The sequence below is a fragment of the Pogona vitticeps genome, chromosome 1 (genome assembly GCF_051106095.1).
Source record: "Pogona vitticeps strain Pit_001003342236 chromosome 1, PviZW2.1, whole genome shotgun sequence".
In the NCBI taxonomy this organism is placed as follows: Eukaryota; Metazoa; Chordata; class Lepidosauria; order Squamata; family Agamidae; genus Pogona; species Pogona vitticeps.
Window position 1 is genome coordinate 95,787,142 of NC_135783.1, and position 26,759 is coordinate 95,813,900.

General features: G+C 40.9%; 1 protein-coding gene across 2 annotated transcripts in view; it reads right to left on the reverse strand.

Moving 5' to 3' along the window:
• Positions 1–26,759, reverse strand: part of FIG4 (FIG4 phosphoinositide 5-phosphatase) — an 87,686-nt gene that overhangs the window by 51,410 nt on the left and 9,517 nt on the right. For both annotated transcript variants that reach the window (XM_020801341.3, XM_072997976.2), the window contains exons 3-10: positions 24,729–24,852; positions 22,407–22,563; positions 20,938–20,988; positions 19,945–20,093; positions 9,667–9,795; positions 6,193–6,293; positions 4,692–4,854; positions 3,023–3,120 (exon numbers count right to left, since the gene is read on the reverse strand). In XM_020801341.3, coding sequence (XP_020657000.2) covers positions 3,023–3,120; positions 4,692–4,854; positions 6,193–6,293; positions 9,667–9,795; positions 19,945–20,093; positions 20,938–20,988; positions 22,407–22,563; positions 24,729–24,852 — 972 coding nt within the window. The remainder of the gene's footprint in view (positions 1–3,022; positions 3,121–4,691; positions 4,855–6,192; positions 6,294–9,666; positions 9,796–19,944; positions 20,094–20,937; positions 20,989–22,406; positions 22,564–24,728; positions 24,853–26,759) is intronic.

Below are 26,759 nucleotides of genomic sequence, written 5' to 3' on the forward strand. Positions count from 1 at the left end.
TTTCAGCTCCCTGTACCCTCTGAAAGGAGACAAGCACTAGCAACTAGTCATGATAAGAGAGTCATGCCGCCTTTCCCTCCCCCCCCCCCAAAATTTGGACTTCTTAAATGAGATGTTCCCCTCAATGTGATTCATACTCCAAAGTCCCAATCAAGCATTCAATCTGTTAAGGAAGGACTGTCAGGTGTCCAGTTGACTTATAGTACCTGCGCACTTGAACACCCAAAGCTCTCCAAATATTCTAGATAGAATTGGGTCAATCTGAGTTGCAGTTTCACTTCCCTCTTTTGAGCCCCACACCTTTTTTTTCTGACTGAATGCCTGATTAAGTTAATGACACCCCTCTTTAGAATATAAATGGAAGAAGACCCTGTGTGAGCGTGGTTTAAGATGTTTCACTCTTTCTTGCAACACTGCAAGGGGGTTCACACTTACGGTACATAACACATATTTTTCTATCTCTCAACTGCTACACGGTTTCTAAAAGTATCCTGAAATCTGATGGGAGGGGGCAAAAAATCTGAAGAAATCACTTTTAATGGGAAAAAGCCTTTCAGACCTTGTTGAACTATAGGTCTCATCAACCTTAACCAGCATAGCCGATATCAAAGAATGCTGGGAGCTACAAGCTAACAACAACATCTAGAAGCCCATACCTTCCCCACTGAACCCAGACTTTGTGAACAACAGGTTGTAAAACCACTCACTCTTATAAAGTTTACATTGCTTCTTCACTGTGCCCTGTTCAGAAACCACAGTGAGGAGTCCCACATCAGTCACATGCATACATTTATCTTTGTCATGGAGCATTTTCAAATAAAGCACTAATGATTTTTCTCACAGGCAGACTTACTAACAGGAGGTCACAGAAAAAACAGGAAGAATGCCATCAAAATACTCCTACAATACAGTGGTGCCTCGCTTAGCGATCGCTCCGTTTTACGGCGAAATTGCTTAGCGACGCTGTTTTTGCGATCGCAAAAGCGATCGCTTTGCAATATTTCCTATGGGGAAAGTTTGCTTTGCGATTATTGCGGGAAAGCGATCATCACAAAGCCCCCATTTTTGGTCAGCTGATCGGCGGTTCCAAAATGGCCACTGGGAAAAAATGGCCGCCCGCTGTTTTGCCTCGCTTTAGAGGCACTGAAAATGGCCGTCGCAATGGAGGATTTTCACATAAGGTGAGTTTTTAAGCCCACCGGAACGCATTAAATGCATTTTAATGCGTTTCTATGGGCTTTTTAAAATTGCTTAGCGATGTTATGGCTAAGCAGCGATTTTTGCTGCACGGATTAACATCGCTAAGCGAGGCACCACTGTATTTCTATATCCAGTTAAGTAAATGAATTTTGGATTGGACAGTGAGCAGATACACTATATGAATTCTGTAAGAGATCAAATTAACTATTTGGGTTTATTTCCCACTACCCAGATGCCTCTTCTAATTTATGTTCCAGAGTGATTAAAAGGTTGTGTTTTTCAACTTAAATGTGAGGGAGAAAAATTCTACAGGGACTTATGTGGCAAAAATGGTTGTGCAGTGATTGATGAAAAAAGCCAAAAAGTTTGGCTTTTTTCAGTAATTTTCGGTGCATTTTAAATGCTGTTAGCATTCAACTGGGCTAAGAACATGTCACACTTTAAAATCACTTTTGCAAACAGCGTTTAAACATTATGCCAATGTTCTGCCAATTATTAACACAAATTATTAAAACCACAAATGCAAAATAAGAACAAAAATCGCTTAAACACTGCAGCCTATAATATTGGTAGGAGGAACAGCTGTTACAAGTTCAAGTTTATCGTTAAGAAAAACTGGCTGGCTTTCAGAAATCGTGTGCGTTACAAGCAGTGTAAGCATTTTAAAACAGTTGGAACCTGCAAAAGATCACAGTAAGACAGCAGAGGGGCGATAATTGCATTTACAGAGGCCATGAAGAAGAAACATTAAGCATACAAATATTAAAAGTAGGATCAGACAAATAACACAATAACAATAGTAAACAAAATCAACAGCAAAAATATTCAAAGCAACAAGTTGCAACACTCCATTTAAACTCCTCTCAGACAAGCAGTCACTAAGGAAAATCGTGTATGAATAGATAGGTCATTGTCTGCTTGTAGAAGAACAGCAAAGATGGGCCAACCTGGCCTCTTGTGGGAGGGAGTTCCAGAGTCTGGGAGCAGCGACAGAAAATGCCCTGTCCAATGTCATCTGCAAATGCACCTGGGAAAGTGGTGGGGCCCAGAGAAAGCCCTCCCCTGATGATCGTAACACCTGGGCAGGCTCACAAAGTTTAGTGGTAAAGAACTTGCTATGCAGCTCAGCTACAGCATCAGTTCTTAGCCACTCCAAGCAAGGGTGAGAAACCTTGAGAGGTACTGTCAGTCAATGTAGACAATATCAAACTAGATGGTCCAATGGTTAAAGTCAGTGGCCACATTCACTTGTCACAAATGAACTCTCCTTCTTCAACACAGTTCTCAAGAGGTAAGAAACAGCTGCTTCCATTAAGCGCAGTTTGAGTAGTTTAGCATTATATCCAAACTCTTAATCCCTTCGTGCTCAGGATATGTTTCAAGAAAATGGAGCACTTACTAAATCAGCACTAAGTGGGGTTATCTCAACACCGTCCCTTACAGCATAGGTAAGAGAGCGCAAGTACATTGGGCCTCCGGAATAACAGGTCATCGTTAAACCTGAGGCTAGGGTTGCTGCTTTAAGATTAAGGTCATGAACAAAAAGTGATGGCAAGTGCATCAGCTGCCAGAATTTCCAAGGCCTAATTTACTGATCAGAGTAGGGAGAGAACAAAGAACCAAGCAGTATCGACTTGGAGCAGGTAAATGTGGCCCCAGGTCTTCTGGAGGCCCAGTCTATCTCCTTCAGATCGACTGGGCCCCTGCCAAGCACTACAAAATGGCTGCACAAGTGTGCACACTATAGCAAATCAGTGCCAAACAGAACAGCACTCTTTGAACTATTACTATATATGTAAACCAAGAAAAATCAGTTTTTTACCTTCACCAGATTCAAAATGATTATTGGAGAGCCAAACCGCTGGAGCATCTGATCAAAGTGAAGAGCAGCAACATGTGCAAATGGGTCTGCCTGATCCACTAGGGAAGAAAAGCAATTATGTCAAGATTGATGGGTGTTTTACAGGACTTTGTTATTAGGATCTAAAGCACTAGAAATTTCAAGTTTAAGGAAAGTTTTCATGAAACTAGGAAGAACGGACCAAAAGAACACATCTCGGCTTATTTTCAGGACTATTTACAGTATGTTCTTCTTCTTTTTTGTCTTTTTTTTTTTTTGCAAAAAAAAAATCCTGATCTGTGGCTGTTGATGGTTAAATGCCAACATCTTTAACTGTTACATTAAGATCCTACTTGAAATGTTCAAATACAACTCAAATATGGTAACAGCTAAGGAGGTAGTGAGAATAAAAGAACTGAGAAAACAATTCCACAAGGAGGTCATCACCATGGTCATACAATCCTTGTAATTTGTTTGCCAGGCTGCTAGCAGTAAAATATTGGCAAGAATCAAATGCAAAATGAAAATTCTGTTTCAGTTCTAGCTTTACAAAAGAGCAGGGCATCTCTAGACCTTTTTAGGAAAAAACAAGAGAACTGTGTATCTGGACTTTTTAAAGCAAAAGCTCCAGATTGGCTCTAATTAGATAACCAAACTAGGCACCCTGACAGGACAGAACTGCCACATCCATATCTACTCTTATGTCCTTCACATGAGGCAATGTTCTCTGACCCAGTGGGGGATTCTATTAATAGCATGGGGCGGAAGAAATGTATTTCCCCTTAACCCTGCAGAATCCCACACAACCATGGAAATCTTTATGGGATGAAGGGACTGGCAAAAAAAATCACCCCCTACAGTGGTCCCCGCACCACGATGAGAATCCGTTCCATAGAAATCGCTGTTTAGCAAAATCATCGTCATGCGAAAACCGTTTCCCCATTAGAATGCATTGAAACCCCTTTAATGTGTTCCAATGGGGAAAAATACATTGTTGTCCTGCGAAGATCGCCCATAGGGAAGCCATTTTGCGAGCGCCGATCAGTGTTAAAGTGGCTGTCCTGCAAAGCATGGGTCCCGAAAACACAGGGAAGCCATTGTGCGAAGCTGCTGATCAGCTGTAAAAATCGTCGTCTTGCGAAAAAACGGTCCGCGAAGCACAGACCAAATCACTGTCCAGCAAAAATCCCCCATTGGAATCACTGTTTTGCGAATCACTATAGTGATTGCAAAACCTCATCGTCATGTGGATTCGTCGTTTTACGAGGTCATCGTCTAGCGAGGTACCACTGTACTCAATTCTGTTGATACAAGACTTCTGGGTCAAGGAGTGACCCAAAAGCCGGCAGTGATACCAAATGGTACAATCCACTAAACTAAGCAACTCTTTCCCCTTCCAGTTGTACCAAATGGAAAAGCAACAATTTTTAAAAGAGCATAAGATTCTGCTACTGGCATATAAGAATCCTTTCTGTCCTCATACATTCTTCTAAATGAAAATGTACCTCCTCACCCCATTTTTCTTCAAAGCTGAGGCCAGACTCCCAACAGAAAGTTCAGCCTGAAATCAATGGGCTAATGGTTTCTGGTGACTTTGAACACTGCACATCTGTATAATCTTAAAATAATATAATTTATATTCTGTACATACATGTAATAGGGGGCTTGGGCATCATTGTTGAAATATCCTGTGACCAATACAGTGGGACGGAACCTCGTACTTGGACATAAGATGAATAACTTCCAGCCGTAAATGACATCACTGAAGCATCATAGATTATCTGCTCAGTTTCTACTTCATTGGCTACGTCCCCCTATATTAAAAAAACAAAACAAAAACCAATATCATTACTTCTGATGTTCAACTGCAATGATAAGAGTGAAAGTTATACCACTGATTCATCAGACTAATTTTAGTTAAAGGAAAACTAAACAAGACATTTACTATGTATTATGCTTCATATTGTCTTGTCTTAATCTAGTTTTAATGGCGTAATGCCAGACCTAAACAAAGTCGCTTGGAAGAATGTTCCATTTCAATATTTTTCAATATTCCCATTTATTTCTGAGGATTCCATATCCCACCAAATTAACCTTCCTTTGTTATATATAACATCTCCAATACATCTTAGTTGATTCGCTATATAATAATTTTTTTATATTAGGAATACCTAAACCTCAATTTTTTGAGCCTTATGTCAATATGTTTTATTTATTTTTGATTTTTTTTACCTTGATTACAAAATCCATTAATTAATCCCTGCCAATACTTAAAATCTTCTTCTTCTGATTGTCTCGCCTTAATCTAGTTTTAATGGCGTAATGCCAGACCTAAACAAAGTTTAGTTTGGAAGAATGTTCCATTTCAACTTTCCTTTCTTGTACTTTGGCATTCTTGAGAACAACCCCCAAATTCTCAGTTGGTTCAGAAATATAGGAGTAGAACCGAAGACTTTGCCTTAGACAACTGATCTGGCAACTGCTGAGAAGGGGGTATCAGAAGGATCTAAACAGAGTTCCATGTTTATGTACCATAGTGGAATACAGCCTCTTAACGAGTAGCAGGTTGCGCAGATCACCTGCACAGAAATTTAAAGTATATTCTGTGTACACAGAAACTTACAGGAGTATATTTTGATGTTTAAATTCTAAACAACTCCCTAGATTTGCAACACAGAGCTTTGAAGACAGTTTGATATTCATATGGAATCTAAACATCTGAAATTTCTATATGAAAATATAAGACCATTATAGATCAAATACTAATGAAATCTCTTTTCTTAAAAAATCCAAAGTGTACAAATGAACAATGCAGTTGTAAAACTCTGATCACACCCAAAGCTTGAAAAAGTTTTATTGTAGATCACATCTTTTAATCAAATTATTATTATCACTGCTTCACTCTAGTTTTCAATATTTTATATAATTATTACATTAATAGAGCAAATTAATTTTATTTTGAACTATGAGTAACTTACACTTCTCAAAAATGCTATGACAGATGAGTTTTAGTTTTGTTTTGATAGTCATCAAACAGTGCAAAATACACATTACAAGGTGAAAGGAGTCAGGGTGTTATTCTCTGTAACAAAATATATATCTTATTACAGCTCTCACACACATGAAAAGGACTGGATAATCATCTATTATACCTCACAGTTTGCTCCTCTCTTTAGAAACCGTGTTCCAGCAAATTTACTTGATCTTCTAGCTATCAGAGTGACATATACAGGACGACCGTAAATAAGCAATTCTAGGAAGTCAAGTTAAGGATTACAGATGTGCATACCATTCACTATTCAACTTCCCTCTAACTTTTATCTAGCATATACACAAACAGAAAGCAAGTGTACAGTTCGCATTTCAACAAGAACAGAATGTTACCATAGTCTGTCAACAAGCCATTTTAATCATTCAGATTCCTTTAACAGAAGCAAGAAAGGCAGAAGTTCTATTTATAAATCAAAATTCTTTATTGTGTTCAAAATCTCTAAAAGCTAAAAACTACTTTCTGATATATTATTGTAAGAAATGGGCCTGTCAATCAATGCCCCCAAAAATTAAAAGCAATGGTGATAAGTCAATATAAATATTCTTTGCAATATCTTACATATAACCCAACAAATACATATATAGTATATGGGATGTGCCATTAACAACTCTATAGACTGCCAAACTCAAGCCTGTGGGTTCCTTTAGGGAATCCGTCCATCTCATGTTTGGTCTTCCTCTTTTCCTGCTTCCTTCAACCTTTCCCAGCATTATTGTCTTTTCCAGAGAATTCTCAGATGTGCCCAAAGTAGGACAGCCTCAGTTTGTTCATTTTTGCCTCCAGAGATAGCTCAGACTTGATTTAATCTAGGATCCATTTGTTCATCTTTCTGGCAGTCCAGGGTATTTTCAAAGATCTCCTCTAGCACCACATATCAGGCAAATCATTTTTTTTCCTGTCAGCTTTCTTAACTGTCCAGCTTTCACATCCATATATGGTGATGGGAAATACAGGAGTGTGGATGATCTTGGTCTTGGTCTCCAATTACACATCCTTACACTTATTTTTTCTAGTTCCTTCCATTGCTGCCCTTCCAAGTCTCAGTCTTCTGATTTCTTGGCTGCAGTCTCCATTTGTATTGACGTTTAAACCAAGACATACAAAATCTCTAACTATTTCAATTTTTTCATTGTCAACATTAAAGTTTTGTAGTTCTTCTGTGGTCATTATCTTCTTAACACGGGCCTTAAAAGAGAACTAACACACACACAGCAATAGGCAGCATATGCCATGACAGTAGCCAGTCTTAGTAACTGAGATGGCACGGGGGCGGGGGGGGGGCGGGCGAGAGAGACCCACAGGAGAGGCAGAGGCAGAGTGAGACCCGTAGACTTCAGAGGGTAGAACATGGGAAGGTTTTGATGTAGCAGTGTCTATGGACTGGAAACAAAATCTTACCCATATTTGAATGGCCAACTAGAATTATGCAGGTAACATTTAACATGCTAAATGTTTTCTGAGGCATATAATAGGAATAGCAAGCTACTGATGGACAGATTCATGAAAGTACCGTTTCCCCAAAAATAAGACCTAACCTGAAAATAAGCCCTTGTATGATTTTTCAGGATACTCGTAATATAAGCCCTACTCCAAAAATAAGCCCCAGTTAAGTGAAACCCCACTCTCCACCACTGTGCAGCAACTAGAAGAAGATAACATGACTCGTGGCGCAGTGGTTAAAACGCTGTACTGCAGCTAAAACTGTGCTCACGACCTGGGGTTCAAATCCCAGGTAGCCGGCTCAAGGTTGACTCAGCCTTCCATCCTTCCGAGGTCGGTAAAATGAGTACCCAGCTTGCTGGGGGGGCAATGTGTAGCCTTTACAATTACAATTGTAAACCGCCCGGAGAGTGCTTGTAGCGCTATGGGGCGGTATATAAGTCCAATAAATAAATAAATAAATAAAATAAAATATCTCCTGAAAATAAGCCCTAATGCGTTTTTGGAGCAAAAATTAATATAAGACCCTGTCTTATTTTCGGGGAAACACGGTAGTTGAGGCATGAAAAGATTTAAGGGGCTGCCTGTCTAACACTTTCAAACAGAAACTGTCACCTGGATATCTCTGCATACATGCTTCAGCCTCTTCTGTGTATTACAGCAAGTTACATGTCATGCAAAAGAAAGCATTTCTCTCTTCAAACATTTTGTTTTTTTATTCAACTCCTTAGGAGCAGAAAATCGAAGCAGCTAAGCTAATGCTATTTGATATGCTTTTATTCATCTATTTTTCATATACAATAAAACTTTAAAATCTGTAGAATCTTTAACTCATACAGTTCTGCTGTACTTGTAACAATGTTCTTGAGACTTCTTTTGGTTTCAAAGGAGCTTCTGGCGCTTCTTTATCTTACTAAGGTTCACAAAACATTCTCTCTGCTCAAAGATTCAAAGAAAAGAACAGTGGCCTTTGCTTTATACTTTCACTCGCTTGCTGAGTGCTGAGTATATCAGAGCGTACAACCTCAGAACTACAAACTATATCTGTTAATAATCCTGTTTTCCTTTGCACATATTTCTCTTCAGCACAGCTTAACTCCATCATGACTGGTAGGGTAGAAGCCACAGCAGCAGTGGGCAGAACCAAGAATAAGAGGCAGACTCAGAAACAATCATTGGTGTTAACACACACACAGGTATACAAGCAAACAACACATTCACAGATATATGAAGCAGGAAGGAAATACCAGCAGGGCCCTCATTCTCCATCTCCAGTAAGGAGGGAGGTAAGAATAAACTGGCTTGGGGGGCAGAGGGTGGCACAGCACCCTCTTTGCCTTAACAGACCAGTTGACACTGTTTACAGTTACAAAGTTATAAAGCATCAAAATAATAAAGAGATGTGGTAGGGGTAGTTTTGCACATTTCTCTTTTCCCCTACAGCCTCCTGCCCTTCCTTTCATGTTGTTCAAAAGGATTCCATAACAATCTGGCTGAATGGGGAATGTACAAAATGATCTACTTCTGCCTTTCATTCACTGAAGCCCCACCTAGATCACATTGCTTTCAGTGAACAAAAGCAAAGCTTCAGATGCAACTCAAAATATTTAAATTTACTAAACAATGTCAAATTTTATTTTGGTATTTTATTAGCTTTCATTAATAAAGTATTTTTATAGTAACTCAACTTAACTGCCTTGTCTACTATCTGCTCCCAAATGAGTATGTTCTCAATTATCCTATTAAGATCTGATTTCACAGTGAGGCTAAGTATAAACATGGCCACTGTGGTAGGTAAATGAAGCCTTTATATGATCCTATTTTCTTCACTGGCAGTGCTATGCATGATTTCTCGTAACATGCATGCTTGGAATAAGAATAGCTCTTTATCTTGTTTCATTACCTACGCGGCAGACGACAATGCTTGAGAACCCATGTCCCCACTTCCCAGCTCTTTGATCCAAGAGGTTCTTTTAAATAAAGAGCGCTAATCAATTTGTGAATGGATTTCATCAGCCTGGACAAAGAAGCTAAGCAATAACTGTATTGTATGTTACCATAATTCATTTTTGTTTCTAGAACTGCACTTGGCTGTTACTGTAACACACACTCATCTCCAACAGCAGAAGGATACTTGACTGCCCACAAAATCCGTGAATAATATACAAGAGCCAATCTCGATGCACCGCGGTTTTGACCACATCCAGCAGTTTTCCATTCCACACATACTTTTTATAGGGCTCACTGCAAATTCCAAATATACCTGAAAAGACAAATGCAAATTGATCAATAAGTAATGCGTGCTCAATCTACTTTCATCCAATACCAGGGAACAGGAGGCTCACCAGAAGCTTTATTTCAGCACCTCCTCCATCCATCATTGCTGGCTATACCGGCTACAGCTGCTAAGAACTGCACTCCATCATCTAGAGGCCACACGTTCTCTATTCCCTAATCAGACTGATTATTCAAACTCAAACCTCACATGGGGAAGAAATCTGCCTTTCTGTATCAACTTACACAATAAGAAGTGAATGAATGTTCTCTTGAGTGTCCTCACAATGCTATACCACAGGCAACGACAGGTTACCTACCTGTAACTGTAGTTCTTCGAGTGGACCTCTGTGATTCACATCCGCGGAGCCTCGTTGGAATATTCTAGAGCTCCCTCCCCCGGTATATGTACCATGGCGCCAAGGCTCTCCATTCAGTTAGGTCAACTGTCACATAAAGAAAAGGGTGTGACAGTGGAGAGGCTGGGTCAGGACATGTGAATCACAGAGGCCCACTCGAAGAACTACAATTACAGGTAGGTAACCTGTCGTTCTTCATGGCCTCTGTGAATCACACTATGGGTGACTAAAAAGCTACCGTACCTGGAGGAGGCTGTCACGCCAAGGTAGACGATAACACAGCACGCCCGAAAGCAGCATCAGATTACTGCCAAATGCCCAATCTGTAATGACTGATAAACTTGGATGGCTGTGACCACGTGGCAGAGGTGCAGATGTCTGCTATGGCCACGCCCCAAAGAAATGCCGTAGATGTCGCCAACGCCCTAGAATGAGGGCGGATAGTCTGTGGCACGGAACTTGAGCAAGCTAATAAGCAAGTTGGATGGTAGACGCATCCCAGTTAGATATGCACTGCGAGGTATCCTGAAGACCCTTGGCAAGAAATTGGTAGCTGACAAAAAGTCTAGCTGAGCGTCTGAAGGATTGAGTGCGGGCTATGTAAAAAGCCAGAGGCCGTCTTACATCCATAGTATGGAGGATCCTTTTTTGATGAGTAAAAGGAGATGGAAAAAAAGAAGGAAAAACTAAAAGTTGGGATAGGTGGAACTGGGAGACAACCTTGGGTAGAAAAGAAATATCTACAAAAGTTTAACCTTATCTGGGTAAAACTGGAAATAAGGGCAGTCAGATCTTAAGGCCGCAAGTTCATTAGGATGTCGAGCTGACATGATGGCCACAAGAAATATCATTTCGAAGGTAAGTAACCTGAGGTCAGTTGATGCTAGGGGCTCAAATGGGCCCCTTGTAAGTTGTTGAATGATTAATGTCAGTGACCACTGAGGTGGTGGAAGGTGGACATCTGTGGTAGAGGTGTGACAGCCCCTTGAGGAAATGTTTCATAGTAGGGTGTCTGAAAAACTTAGTTGCCTGTGAGGCTGGTGGTTGATAAGCCACAACTGCAGAAAGGTAGACCTTGAGGAACAAGAGAGAAAGACCCTTAGTTTTTAACTGCAATTTTTAAAAAAGTAAGACAGTGGTAAGAGAGGAGTTGGTTGAGGAAAAAGATGACACTGCAGTAAAAGCTTGAATTTTTTTTCATTTATACACATAGGCCTTCCTGGTTGAAGGTTTCTTTGCATGACGAATGACATTCATCAGTGAGGCCAAATTCTCCACGCTGCGACATGAAGAGCACGGAAATCTGGGTGGAGAATTTGATTTTTGTTCTGTATGAGCAGGTGAGGTAGACAGGGCAGGTGATAAATGTCGGACAACAGCTGGTAGGGAATTAGGAATCATGGCTGTCGCAGCCACCATGGAACTATCAGGATAGTATTGAGCCTGTCCTGTTGACACCGGACTACAACTTTGTGGAGGAGCAGGAACAGTGGAAATAGGTAAATGAGTGACTTGGGCCAATGGCTGATAAATGCATCTCCGCAGAAGTTCTTGCCTACTCCTGTGTGGGAGCAGTAACACTTGTATTTCCAGTTTATCTGGGAGGCAAAGAGGTCGATGGCGGGTGTGCCCCATCGTTTGCACAGGGAGAGAAAAACAGATAGATCTAGCTCCCGTTTTGGCTTGAGATTTTTTTCGACTGAGCAAATCTGCCAGATTGTTGTCTTGACTGGCTAAATGTATTGCCGTGAGACAAATGTGATGAAAGAGGCACCATTCCCACAGGTCGACAGTGAGGTATAAAAGACGTGGGGAGTGAGTGTCCCCTTGTTTGAGAATATAATACATCCAGCGTGGTATAAAAGACGTGGGGAGTGAATGTCCCCTTGTTTGAGAATATAATACATCATGGTGGTGTTGTCTATGGCTATTTGAATCATTTTATCCATGAGATGGTTTTTGAAAGCTTTGCAAGCTTTTATTAGTGTTAAGAGTTCTAGCTTGTTAATATGGAGGAGTTTCTCTCTTTGTGACCACCAGGCATGGATTTGCAGGGATCTGCAATGGGCACCCCAGCTGGTAAGGCTGGCATCTGTAGTAACCTGGATTTGTGGGTGGGGTTGTTGAAAGGGCCATCCCATCATTGGGTTCTGAGTAGAGTGCCACCATGCACATATGTGGTAAGTCTATCAATGGGTTGTACAAGGCTAGGAACCATGCTTGGAGTTATCTTATTTCGAGGCGAACATGCTGAACCACAGCAGTCATGGACACCACAGTGCCTAAAACATGTTGGACTGTTAAAGCAGACACGAGTGCATGAGGAGTGAAGGCACGTAGTAAGGAGATTAGATTGAGAAATTTGTCTGTTGGAAGAAATGCCAAGCATTTAACTTGGATTTGTGTAGGTTTACTGCAAGGCCAAGATCCTGGAGAAGAGACAAAGTGAAGCGAATGTCTCGTTGTGCTTTGTGATGGGAGCGTGCTATGAGCAGCCAGTCATTGATGTATGGGGAGATATGAATTTTGTGAAGTTTGAGGTAAGGTGCCACAGGGGCCATGCATTTGGTGAATACTTGGGGAGCTGTTGTGAGTCTGACTGGTAGTCTTTTGAACTGGTAGGCCTGAGTTCCGAGTTGGAAGCATAAGTAGGGTCTGTAAGAAGGATGAATGGAGACATGAAAAATAGGTGTCTCTTAGGTCTATGACTGCAAATCAGTTTTTTCTGCAGAGTAAGGGGAAGACGAGGGTAACCATGCGGACCTTGGTGGTAGTGATGTATTGATTTAGCTCCCTGAGATTGAGGATGGTGCGAAGGCCTCCATCTTTTGGGGGGATGGTGAAATAGCGAGAGGAAAAACCTATGACTGCGTGTTGTAGTGGTATTGGTTCTATGGTGTCTTTGAGTAGTAACGACTATATTTCTTTTTGTAGAGTTTGTGATGGAGGTGTGACGGTGGAGGAAGCTGGTGCCATTTGATGTAGTACCCGTTTCTTATGATGGAGAGCACTCAGGCATCGGTAGTGATTCTTTCCATGTAGGTAAGTGCTTCCAAAGGGGAGGAGGAGAGGTGGGAGGTGGTACTGGGATCTCAGCTGGTTGGATGTCAAACATGATGCTTAGGCTTAAAGTCATTGTTCATTAATTGTGGTTTGTTGGCGATGTTTGGCTCAGTAAGGTTGTTGTTTGTAGTAAGGCACATAAGATGTTTGTCTCTGAGATTCTTGTTGAAATTTTTGATAGGAGGTGTAAGGGCTGAACCACTGATTGCACTGAGGGTGTTGCTGGTATGTGGGGTAGACTCCCGAATGGCTGGCAGCTGTTCTCTTTTTCTGAACATTCTCAAGAAAGCCATCAGTCTCTGCATTGAAGAGACCAACTCTACTGAAGGCAAGATCGTTAATGCGCGCATGTGCATCCTCAGCGAAACCTGCAGTTCTAGGTCAAGAGAAACATCGAAGCACTACAGAGGTAGCCATTGATTTAGGTGCGGCATCAATTGTGTGTCTAACAGATCGCATCTGTTGTTTCACCATCAAAAGACCCTCTTGTTGAAAAGTTTGTGCTACGACCCTTTTATCTTCAGGGAGAGCATCAATAAAGGTAGACATGTAGTAGGCATCCTTCAGTCTCGAAAGACTATGGTATCGTGCTCTGTATGGAGGACTTGGAACAGCGTCTAGTGTGGCTGAGGAGGCCAATTCGAGAGTGACAATCCCTTCCACACTGGAGACAAATCCAATCTGTCCCCTGTCCAGCTCCCTGGTTTTGCTTCCTTTGTGACTTCCTCTTTGCCTCAGCCTGCTGGACAAGGGTCTCTTCAAATTGGGAGAGGCCGTGATGTACTGCCTGCCTCCAGGCTGAACGATCAGATGTCAGAGTTTCCCATCTGTTGAGGTCTATTCCTAAGGCCTTCAGATCCCGCTTGCAGATGTCCTTGTATCGCAGCTGTGGTCTCCCTCTGGGGCGATTTCCCTGCACTAATTCTCCATATAGGAGATCCTTTGGAATCCGACCATCAGCCATTCTCACAACGTGCCCAAGCCAGCGTAGACGTCGCTGTTTCAGTAATGTATGCATGCTGAAAATTCCAGCTCGTTCTAGGACTACTCTATTTGGAACTCTGTCCTGCCAGGTGATACCAAAAATCCGTCGTAGGCAACGCATATGGAAGGTGTTCAGCTTCCTCTCCTGCCGGGCACAAAGTGTCCAGGACTCGCTGCAGTACAGGAGTGTGCTCAGGACACAGGCTCTATAGACCTGGATCTTGGTATGCGTTGTCAGTTTCTTATTGAGCCATACTCTCTTTGTGAGTCTAGAGAACATGGTGGCTGCTTTCCCAATGCGTTTATCCAGCTCGACATCTAGAGAGAGGGTGTCAGAGATGGTTGAGCCAAGGTACACAAAGTCATGAACAACCTCCAATTCTTGTGTGGAGATGGTAATAGAGGGAGGTGAGTCCACACCCTGGCCCATGACTTGTGTTTTCTTCAGGCTGATTGTTAGTCCAAAGTCTTGGCAGGCCTTGCTGAAACGGTTCATGAGTTGTTGGAGGTCTTCAGCAGAGTGGGCAACAATGGCTGCATCGTCTGCAAAGAGGAAGTCCCTCATGCATTCAGTTGGACTTTGGTCTTTGCTCTCAATCTAGAGAGATTAAAGAGCTTTCCATCTGATCTGGTCCGGAGATAGACACCTTCTGTTGCAGTTCCAAAGGCATGCTTCAGCATGACAGCAAAAAAGATCCCAAAAAATGTTGGTGCGAGGACACAGCCCTGTTTCACTCCGCTTCGGATGTCAAAGGGATCTGATGTTGAGCCGTCAAAAACTACAGTGCCTTTCATTCCATCGTGGAAGGACCTGATGATGTTAAGGAGACGAGGTGGACATCCAATCTTGGGAAGTATTTTGAAAAGGCCATCCCTGCTAACCAAGTCAAATGCTTTTGTAAGGTCTATGAAGGCCACTAAGAGTGGCTGTTGTTGTTCCCTGCATTTCTCCTGCAACTGTCGGAGGGAAAGGTAGACATATTGTCCAGAAAAAACATTGGTAGGCACCTATAGCTCCCTGACAGTTGGCAACTGCCATGGTGAAGGTGGCAGAAAAGTATAGCCCTCTGCCCATGCAGTCAATGTACCTGCTGTCTTTATTATTTATTTAACTTATATGCCGCCCACACTACCCAAAGGTCTCTGGGCAGCTTACAACAATTAAAATGCAATAAAAAGATAAAATAATTAAAATACAATTAAAATATATACTCCAAAAATTTCCATCAGAACCCACAGTTGATATTATTTTGATTAAAAGCTTTTTGGTACAGGAAGGTTTTGACCTGGCGCCGAAATGTCATCAGTGTCGGCACCAGAAAAATCTAAATTGGATGGCGTTCCATATTTTGGGGGCAGCTGCCAAAAAGGTCCTTTGTCTACAAGCCATCCCTCTTACCTCCTTGAGGGACGCCTCTTTCAAAAGGGCCTCCTGGCTAGATCTTAACTGCCGGGTAGGTTCATGTGGAAGGAGGCGGTCCTTCAGGTATCCAGGGCCCGAGCCACAGTATTTATTAGGTGGTATTAGTATTCTGTCTGTGTTGAGAGCAAGATTGTGAAGCTTTGATGAATATAGAATTGGGAGCTGGTTGCTTCCAAAAAAAAGACTGCATTCGGGTCATGGACTTGATAAAGGTTGTCTATGCATTTTGACACCAAATGAGATGATGCTGTGTTTGGTCCAAGAATGTCTAGCTGTGCTCAGGAGAGAAGGGAGCATGGAGATATGGACCGGTGTGATAGTATCTTTAGAGATGGGATCATAAAGATGATCTGCTGCTCCAGTAGTGGGTCTATGGATTTGTAGGTTGAGGGATTTGGCCATACAAAACATTAGTTGAGCATAGGTTTGAAAATCCTCTACTGGTGATGGAGGGTCTGTGTCTGCCAGGTCAGAATCCGGTGATGTTAAGTCCTGATGGTGCTTGAGGCCTGAAACCATGATCAGATGGATCAGCATCATGCCTCAAGTCAATTGACTATCGATCGATATTGACGTTGAGCGGCTGGTCCTCAAAATATTGGTGTCGACACCGAGCTGTTGATGTCAAAGGGGCGTCAGTGGACAGTGGTTGATATCAAGGATCTTCTATCAGTATGGACTCCAAAGGTGTGTCCATGGACAGGGGTTGATAGCGAGGGTCTTCTACTGCTACCGGCATGGAAGGTGCATCCATGGGCAGCATTCGATATAGAGGACCGTCAATATTGAAAGGGTCGGTATCGAGGTGTGTCGAAATGGAGGTTGCTGTCAGTGTCGAGAGAGCTGTTGAGATGGTAAAAGCGTGCATGGATCACACTCTTATTATGGTGGACTAGACAGATGCCAGTGATGCTGAGCAGGATGAGCACTCGTGGTCCTCCTAAAGGAGAGGAAAATAGTAACCTGCCAGTGCTGCAACTTGTCCGGAGCCGAGAAGTATTGATCAGCTTGGCTGGGGCTCTTAGGTTCCAGCAGATAAGAGGTGCCAGGCAGTCATGGGCAATCATGGTAATATCGCTTCGACATCGAAGGCTCCCTAGCAGAGACATCCTGCAGGGGCAGCACCGGTGGACCAGGAAAAGCAACTGGCCAATAGTGTTTGGTGGGCTTCTCCGTTAGGCATCGATCAGGGCAAATGGCATCCCAATGATGTTGCTGAGCGTGATTTCTTTCCGTGCGAGAAGGCAAGCGGACGCTCATATAGTCTTGATGCCTTTGTTGATGTGCCGGAGGCCAAGGGGGGTAGGCCTACAGGGGCAGAATATGGCACAGTTTCTGGTTGCGTTTAGCACCATGGATGTCTGATGAGGCAACTTGTGAAGACTCACTTGGAGACTCCGAGGGCTATCAGGGGAAGCCATGAGTCAATCAACACACTGTTCCCATTCAGGAGACTGTGATGGTGAGGTTGAGGAGGTGGAAGTGCCTCCTCATCTGAAAGAGAACCAACGTAGATGAGGTTTCTCGACTCCGGTGGTTGTGGAGTCGGGGAAACGGTTTTGGAAGGCTTCGATTTCGAAGACTTAGCCTTCTTTGGAGGTGTTGGTTCCGGTGCCGAGGAAGCATCCATGGATGGTTTTCTTTTAGAGGCTGCTTTCAATGTTGAGGGTTTCGACATCAAATGTTTGGCTTTGTGCACTCACATGACCGTCAATATCGAGGGCAGAATAGGATATCGATGATTGGAACGAGATGGAGTAGCTGACAGGCGCTAAGTTATGGCTTTGGAAACAGCTTCATCCATGGCTTTAGGGATTGCTCCCCGAGCCGAAGCTTGAGTCTAGAGAGGTGACTGCAGAGAACTTTGTGTTTAAAGTTTTTGCAGTGAGGGGATGAGGAAGTTTGATGGCCTCACCAAGGCAAAAAAGGCATTTAGGGAGGCCGTCAGAGAGCGGGATCTCATTATCGCAGGCCACGCAGCTTTTAAATTGGCCTGAAAAGGCCATGAACTCAGAACCAGTTTTGAAAACAACGGAAAGGTAGGGGGAAAACGCTTTGGCCCTAAGGCCGGAGCATGTGTTTTGAAAATAATAAGGCTAATAATAATAAATAAAGTTCAATAACTTTCCTACTTTCATTTTCAGATTTCTCACAGAAGCAATGATCGAGGCTCTCAACGCGGTGGTTGAAAGAAACTGAATGGAGAGCCTTGGCGCCAAGGTGCATATACCAGGGGGAGGGGTCTATGCTAATGTATTTTCCTTTGCTACATATTCCGACAAGGGTCTGTTCATGCACGGATTACCCATAGTATGATTCACAGAGGCCACGAAGAAGAACCATGATTTACAGGAGCATGTGACTGATTATTATTGGAAATAGACAGAATGAAGACTTGGAGGGCTCTTCTTACATTCTTATATTATAATGATGGCAAGGGTATACGAACTGTAAATGTGACATGAGGCTGGGGGTTTGAGCCATTCTTGGGAAACCTATTTCTCCATGACCAAAAAGCACTGAAGGAAAACATATCTCAACAAGTTTCCTTAAGTGCTTTTTGGTCCTAGACACAGGGTGCAATCAAGCTAGTGTCCTTCTTCCAACAACTTATTTTTCAATAGGAAAAAGAAAGAGAACAATTCCTTTACCAAATCCACTCTAACCTAATCTTTAATAACACATACGTGAGGGCACAAAGGGGCAGAAATTAATCTTTTCCCTGCTCTTCTGATGGGAGCATTTTCCTAGTGGAGGGACACTAACTGAATTGCACCCGATTTGGCAAAGACACTAATGATTTACTTTTTGACAGTCTGTACTCTGATTTAAGCATAGCTAAAAACGGATAACCTCAGTATGCCCACATCTGACTGGAATGTATTAGTAAAATATGGAGGGGAAATGGCTATTTGGTGAATGGGTGATCAAATGACATCAACAAACCAGGTCAGTTCCTGGAAGAGAGTTGTTGCATACAGATCTTTTCCAAGTTGAGTATGATTCATATATTACTGGGGGGGGGGCATGACATATCGCTCATAATGAGGAAAGAAATGTAGCAATCAGTATATAATTCTAGAATTATATACTGATTGCTACTTGAGGGGAAGGGATAACTGAAATAAAAATTAATTTTAATCATTTTACATCATTGATACAAAAGTGGAAGGCTTACTCTTCACTTTTGAGTCTGTCTATATCAGTGGTTCCCAACACTGGGTCACCTGATGTTCTTGGACTACAACTCCCAGAAATCCTGACCAGCACAGCTTAGCGGTGAAGGTTTCTGGGAGTTGGTAGATATAACACTATCACAAAGTTTTCTTATAAATATTTGAATTAAACTATTAGCATTTTTATACCCCAAAAAAGACAGAGACAAGGTTCATGTACAAATTCAAATATATAGAATAGAACAACTTTTTCCATTAAATGTCAGCATGTCCAGTTATTCTTCAGAGGTATATTTTAAATCGCCAAAATAAGTGATTAATCATTTATTGAAATTTCTTGCTAGAAACACCTCACTTTAACTTGTATTTTATGTAATCTTTAATCAACCTGGGACTGTTGCAAACTCTAGATTCATCAACAGAGGAGCCAAATCTTTCTGCAGTTAAAAGAAATCAAAATCTATGTACAGTGGTGCCTCGCTAGACAGTTACCCCGCATGACAGTTTATTCGCTAGACATTGATTTTTTGCGATCACTATAGCGATTCGCAAAACAGTGATTCCTATGGGGGAATTTCGCTGGACAATGTTTGGTCCCTGCTTTGCAAACCAATTTTCGCTAGATGATGATTTTGACAGCTCCCTCCGCACTTGCAAAACGGGTGTTTTCGGGACCTAAGCTTCTCAAGACAGCTATTTAAACAGCTGATCGGTGGTTCGCAAAGTGGCTTTCCTATGGCCGATCTTTGCTAGACAACGATGATTCTTCCCCATTGGAACGCATTAAATAGGTTTCAATGTATTCCAATAGGGAAATGCTTTTCGCTAGACAATGATTTCGCTAAACAGCGATTTCAGTGGAACAGATTATCATCGTCTAGCGAGGCACCACTATATGCTTATTTTCTATCCTGCTGCCTGCTTTCACTCACACAACACTTCACTGTGAAAGCAGTTGGGCTTTTTCAGAGCTTCTGCAAAAAGGCATCCAGTACCTACCTGAAAAAGTGTAAGTAGAACATGGGAGCCATTTCTGGGATGTACAAGGGCAAACCAGAAACATGGAATAATGCTAGCATAGTCTTACATTCCACAACAGCACAACAGGATTCCAGTCTTTGGATAATACTCACAACTTCCACCCTGAGTTGCAAGTCCCTCATCTTCAAAAATATCAAAACTCTCCTGTCGAGTCCGTGTTGTTTCTGTCTTAAGTATGTCAAGAGGCATTCTCAGAATACTGAGATTATACTGAAGAGAATGGGACAGATCATAGCTGTAGCTGAAATCCATATGAAACAGTAATAAAATTAGAAAGACATTTTCTGAAACAAACTACTGGTCACTTTGCCTACAGTTTTGTAAAATGTAAAAAAGAAGGCTGCTTTAAATGTGGTGGTCTCCACAAATCAGAATCTGAACTCTTGCTCAATCATGACACAATGGAAGTACTCATGGCCAGTTGCATTTATGAATCACAAATATGAGCAACCCTACCATAAACCTTGAACTTTCTTCAGGAAGGGCAATCCAAATGGTATTTTTAAGCCTAGCATTCCTGATCAACATAACAAGATGCCTTCTGAAGAAATAACTCTATGTACCAGGAGTCTCTTAAGGTACTCTCCATTGTTCACAGAGACATCTCTTTGTACAAGGAGTTCAAGGGCTCCTTGAGGGATCCGCCTCATGACGTGCCTGCCCACATTCTCTTTGTAGTCTTAGGGACCTGATTCCTACATCATGTAATAATTGTTGAGCATGCTGAACTTTCATTTGTGTTAGTGCAGCTTTGTTAGTGAACCTAGCACCAAAACAGGAAGAGATCACAGCACAGCAGGATCTTAAATTCAAACATATTTCTGATCTCACCTGATCCTGCAATATAAATTTTCAGCTAGAACTTCTAAGGAGGAGTTTAAACCTGTCTGAAAATATTATTGTTTGTAGACATTGATATTGTTTGTAGACATCAAGGATAACTGACACAAATATTGGAAATATATTTCACTCCATCATAATAAATTGCAATTAAAATAAAAACTATTTTGTTCCTCCGTAAGAAACAATTCCTACATAATACCATGGAAAAATATTCTAACAATTGCTAGAAATTAAAAACATACCTGAAATAGAAGTTACTGGACAAGTCTACATTCTGAAAAATTCGAAGATATCTGAAAAGGAACACACAGGATAATAAAACAGTACTTTCACACAGAGCATCCATTTAACTTTACCAGCCTGGCCTCTCCACCAATAATTGATACACTAACTCTTGGTCTAAACAGGTCTTGATATCTCTTGAGTGCTTAGAATTTTAGTTTGCAAATCCAGAAATTAATTCCTTTTCTAAAACAAAGAAGACATTAGACAAAAACATAACATACATAATCTTGTACAGAGGAGTGTAAATTCTAGTGGTCAGAAACCACTTTTGTAGTCCTATGACCCTCCTCCTGGGAGTTGCACTAGCCCCTCAAAATTTAAAAAAAGGGGGGGGACATTAGTGTTTGTAAATTATTTTTTTTTAAATAAGGGAAGAAGGCACACTTTGGTTTACAGAATAATTTTGCCCTGCACAAATATGATTTTTCCCACTGGGGGCTATAGCGGACACCCTGCTTTCCCATATATGTAATGGTATTAGCCTGCACCAATGCGAGTTGTTGGGAGGCTATATAGAAGGGGGGCTGTAGCAGAGTGTAAGCAGATAAGGAAGGGATAGAGAAGAGAGAGGCTGGAAGAGAAGGTTTGGGTTTTGAGGCAGAGAGAAAGCTTAAAGAGTGAACAGTGAGAGGGTTATTGCTATTAGTTAAGATAGAAGTTAAAGAAAAAAACCGAATGCTTTATGTAACTTTAAGAATGTGCTTAAGAATTATTCCTGAAACAACTTGTAATCAATAAACCTGTTCTTATTTCAAAGTTAAGTACTGAATGGACCTCAGTCGTTATAGGAAACATAGTTGCTAAACAGATCAACTGGTGGCAGCGAGATAAAGGGCATGTTGGGATACTCTGTGAGCTCATTGTTTGGTGAAACAAGCAGGGGACATGTGGGTAATCGTCACAGGGGCAACTGAAACTTTTGTTGTTCCTGTCAGAAAGGTGCAAGAAATGGCTGGAATGGTTCGTAATGTCTGTAAAAAGTCCAACTTGTTTGTATTAAGCAAAAGATGTATGAAGGAGGAACAGAAATCCTAACATAGTCTACTGGGGACAGAAAGAATTGTTAGGGCATGGAGAAGACTGGATACTAGAAGTTGCTGAGAGAATCCAAGGTTTCTGGAAGAAAGAAGTAGTCAGATAACAAATAGAAATCTTCTAAAAGAATAGCCCAAGGATCAAGACAGTGAGCAGATAACCTAGGGATTCAAGAATGAAGAGAAAGTGGAGCCTAGATTTCATATATCGAATTAAATGAACCAATTATACTCTGTGGCTTTAGACTTCAGGAACGTATGTAAAGAGTGAAAAATAAGATTTACAAAACCAACCAGCCAGCTCTGTCTGAATATCATTCAATAAATAAGCCTCCTCTGCATGTGATGCTATCTTAAAGAGAAACAGAACTTCATGAAAAGGGATTGTTTACCTTGCCTCATCAGGGTGAGTTACTCGTACAGCATCATTTGGAATGTAAATCATACTTGTATCTTCTATTTTATAGATTGCATGTCCTCCAATATCTGCCATCTTTCTTCTCTTTGTAATTAGCACAATATAGTAACCTTCTAAAAATCTGACAAACCCTACAGGGAAAAGAATAAATTGCTTTCCATCTCATTTGTATTTGTCATTTGGTTCAATATACTGGCAGAAAGTTAAAACCAATCCCAAGCCTTTTCAAGATTTCCAATAACAACACATACTTTCCAACAATTAAAAAAAGGGTAGACATGAGGAAAAACACTGTATTTTACAAATTTTTTATTAAAACAGCATTTCTTTTTAAAGTTATGTATGTTCATTAATGAACATACATTAAACATTGCTTTTCAAAATTGCTTCTGATCTCAATTCTTTTCTACAATTATTTAGTGGATTCTCAAGGCATATTTCATCATGTCACAGCCTGGGGTGAGCTAAGGAAACTGAAATATTACCTATTGCTGTCTGATACGGCAATGTGGCTGATCGTGCAGTGACTAGTTATTTTTCCACACTTTGTCCTTATAAGCTGTGACTTGGAGTAACTTTTCATCAATACAGAGTAAAGAATATCTGTCTGGTAGAATAGAAAACACTGCATCCAGACTATTATCCTTCAGGCTGTTCACTGAAATTTAATTTTTCATCCTCAGTATTCTATAATTTTGACATAACTTTTCATTCCTTAAACTTCACAAGATTTCCAAGTCATCTAGCCACCCATCAACCAAGAATTCTAGGTATCTGGGCTGATACTGTAGTGCTGGTGAAGACAAATGCACAGCTACTTGTATACATATAGAAATACTGTATGCATATTGTAATAATGGGAAGTTAAACTTCAAGATGAAAAGAAAGCACTCAAAACACCATTTGTTATGGAATACCTTCCTTGAGCCATTCAGCTGTACCTTTTCTGCAGCCCACTGTAAATGCAAATTAGCCCACTTAATGGGGCTGCTTTGGCAGGATAGAACCACTCAAATTACAAATCCAGTACAAGTGATGCAAAATTTTTGTTCTCATCAGTCTGCTCACTCCTGCCATAGCCCCCCATGAGACATCATACACAAAATCTATTAAGTCCTTCCTTCCCCCCCCCCCCAAATTCTAGATTTTTAATTTATTTATTTTTAATGTGAAATACGAGGAGAGAAAAATCTTTTCCGTGAACTTGCTTCTTCTGTGCAACTTTGGCTATTGCCTGGACTTCTAAATAAGACAAAGACTGTTTTATTTCACCAAGCTTTTAACTTTGCTAAGCTATCTTATATCTGCTATGTGACTCTTCTACTCTCTTGTTTTCACAGGACAGAGATTTTAAAACCAAATAATTTTTTTTAAATCTCAGATATAGTTGAGACATCACACAACCACATATTAGGCATGCATTAATTAAACGTTATATTCATTCTTGTAGCAGCTACTGTTTGAAACCACAGGGCTGCAATTTAACATGGTTGATCCAAGTGAAATCAATGGGGTGATGCATTTGCACGTCAGCGGTCATCTACCCCAAAGACCAACAGGAGCAAGACCCAAGAAGAGCATTCCACAGATGAAACAAGGGTGCAAACTAAATAAGCAATCTGTGAAAACTAGATTTCAGCCTACACATTAGCCAGTTATCTGCAGTGAGTTTAAGGGTTGCTTCATGTCAGCCACACAGAAACCACTGCCATCATGAGACAGCAGATTTGTAAACAAATGGTAACTATCAAAAACTGCTAACTATGTAGATATAAGGTTTTTTTTTATGATGGAGAAATATACAAATTGGGTCTTTTGGAGCTTTTGTTACTTGAGTGGAGATTCTTCACAGGGGATTGCTTTTCTTGGCACCCTCAGGATGGCTCCTATAATTTATGGAAAAGAACCCAAGTTGGCTTGAAATCAATTACTGCATGTTATTGGAGCATGGAAGTTAATGCTGGTTCTATTATATGGTACTTCCCAGAAACACAGCTATCAAATCTCTGTTGATAATACATAACAATTGTACTGATTTGACTGCACCAAATTACCAGTACTCTTCCGTTTTTATTCTTTTTTAGGTGGGCAAATTGGTTTTTCTTTGTTTTGCTGCATTTGTTTTGATTGATTGATTGATTGATTGATTGATTGATTGATTGATTGATTGATTGATTGATTGATTGATTGATTGATTGATTGATTGATTGATTGGCTGGTTTTCACAAAATCTCTGCTTGCAATCCCCTGACCCTCTATCTTCAAATCCAGTAAGCAAATAAAAGACATGACTTACCTACTATACCGAAAGCAGAGACAGCACGTGATAACCCAGAGGAGCCTTTCTGCCCGATTTTTGTCCTGTTCCCCAGATCTAAGCGCCCAAGCAGTTCCCGCACTTCTTGTTGGGTATATACATGCTTAAAATTAAAAAGTAATACATTTATCTAAAACAGTGCTCATCTAAAAATTCTGTTGAATAGAAGGAAGTCTTTAATTTTTGAAAATAACTCCCCTGATGAGGCCACACTTCCACAGTCATAACTTGCACAACAGCATTTTGGCCAATCTGTTTATAGTTGGTACCATTTCCCATCTATCAGTGTGTTGTATGCCTTTCCACACTGAACTGTGATATATTTTCCAATCCCCAGGAAATTTCACAAGCATATAAGCATCTTTTCTCTCTCCAAATGGTAAATTTTGGAATGTAATGTAACAAGGTTTTTCTGCAGTGAACTGTGTTCAGCAGTGAACATTCAGTAGGTGTGAAAGCCATTGAGTTCCAATGTGCGCATAAACCTGCAATCATGGGGGTTGCTGTCAAAATTTGCAAAGATTGAATTATTCAAGCTTCCCTGCATCCAGATCCTCAGGAAAACTGTCCATCACGAAAATGTCTTCCTCTCAACCAACCCTTTGAGTCACACATCATACAACTTAGTCTGTTGGCTATTTACAGTGCCTTATGTAAGTACAAGTCTCCAGGAACTGAGACAACTGAGTTCCTCTGCAGAGGCAAAAATGTCTCCATATGCATGTTCAAAAAGATTAACTGGCAGGAATGAGCAATACCCAATCTGTTTTTTTCACTTGTGATATAGGGCAAATCAGATGTAAAACGCACAGCTCAAAAAGTACTTGCAGAACAAATCTGGCATGATGCACACAGGGCATTCCAATATTGGAAATAATGGGAATTTTCCAGGAGAAGGCTTCAACAGGACGTTATGCTTTGTGATGACTGTTGTTCACACTGTATTATTCCTAAAAAAATCTATATGGTGGTATGTTTCCACATGACATTCTCAGTATTAATGTTTCTACAGGCACCAATTTCAAAACTCACTTTCTGGGCTGTAAAAAGAGATCACTAAATGCATCCTTATGCCTTGATAATTCTTATTGGTTCTCAGTGGCTACATAGACAGCCATTTCACCACTTATCTGCATGCAGTACATAAATCTGTGGTTCTTAACCTTTAATTTACATACACATTTCAGGCGAGGCAGTTTGTCTTTGAGATAAAGGCATATTAAAGATACATGCATATAACATACAGACCTGTCATACATTGAATAAGATCCATCCTCCAGTTCTTTATATTACTGTTAGGTTTATAAAAAATAAATTGGCATATTTTTGATAACCAGATTCTCCGTTGTCTTGGTTGCTGAACAGTGACTTCTCTGTTTTAGTTCTAGAAGCTTACCATACATAGTTTCAGACTAAAAAGAAAGAATGGTTTCTTTTCTTTTCTCTAAGCAAAGAAGGGGCTTTCCTGTTAGGAAACAGGAGCCATGGTTTTAAGGGTCTAAAGGAGACATCCATCATTTAGGATTTTAACCTCAGAACAGAGTTCAACAACTTTGTTCCACCAGCTGTCAGAGGAACCAAAAGAGAGAACAAGTTGAAAACCTCCCTTTGATATAAGGGTCCTGAATGCACCCCACCAGGCTTTTACACCATGGGGGTGGGGATATGGCCCCTTTATGAAACACTTCTATAGCAATGTCTTGTATACCACCTGGCCGAATAAGCTCATTGTGAATAACAAGGTTATGGCAAAATTCCCCCATAATCAGGGGTTTCAGAGGCAAAACATGATAATCAGGGAGAAAGTATCTCTAAATTCTCCCACATCTTAAAAAAAATCACATACAACCACATGAAATTAATAGTCCAATTGTTTTAGGTAGTTATGCCAGCATAGTGTAACTTTTACAGATGAATTGCTTCAAGTTAAGAAATCAACCGTGACATTATCTATTGTGTGCAGAGGTATAGGACTCAATACCTAACATTTCATTTCTGTGGTGATTTCTT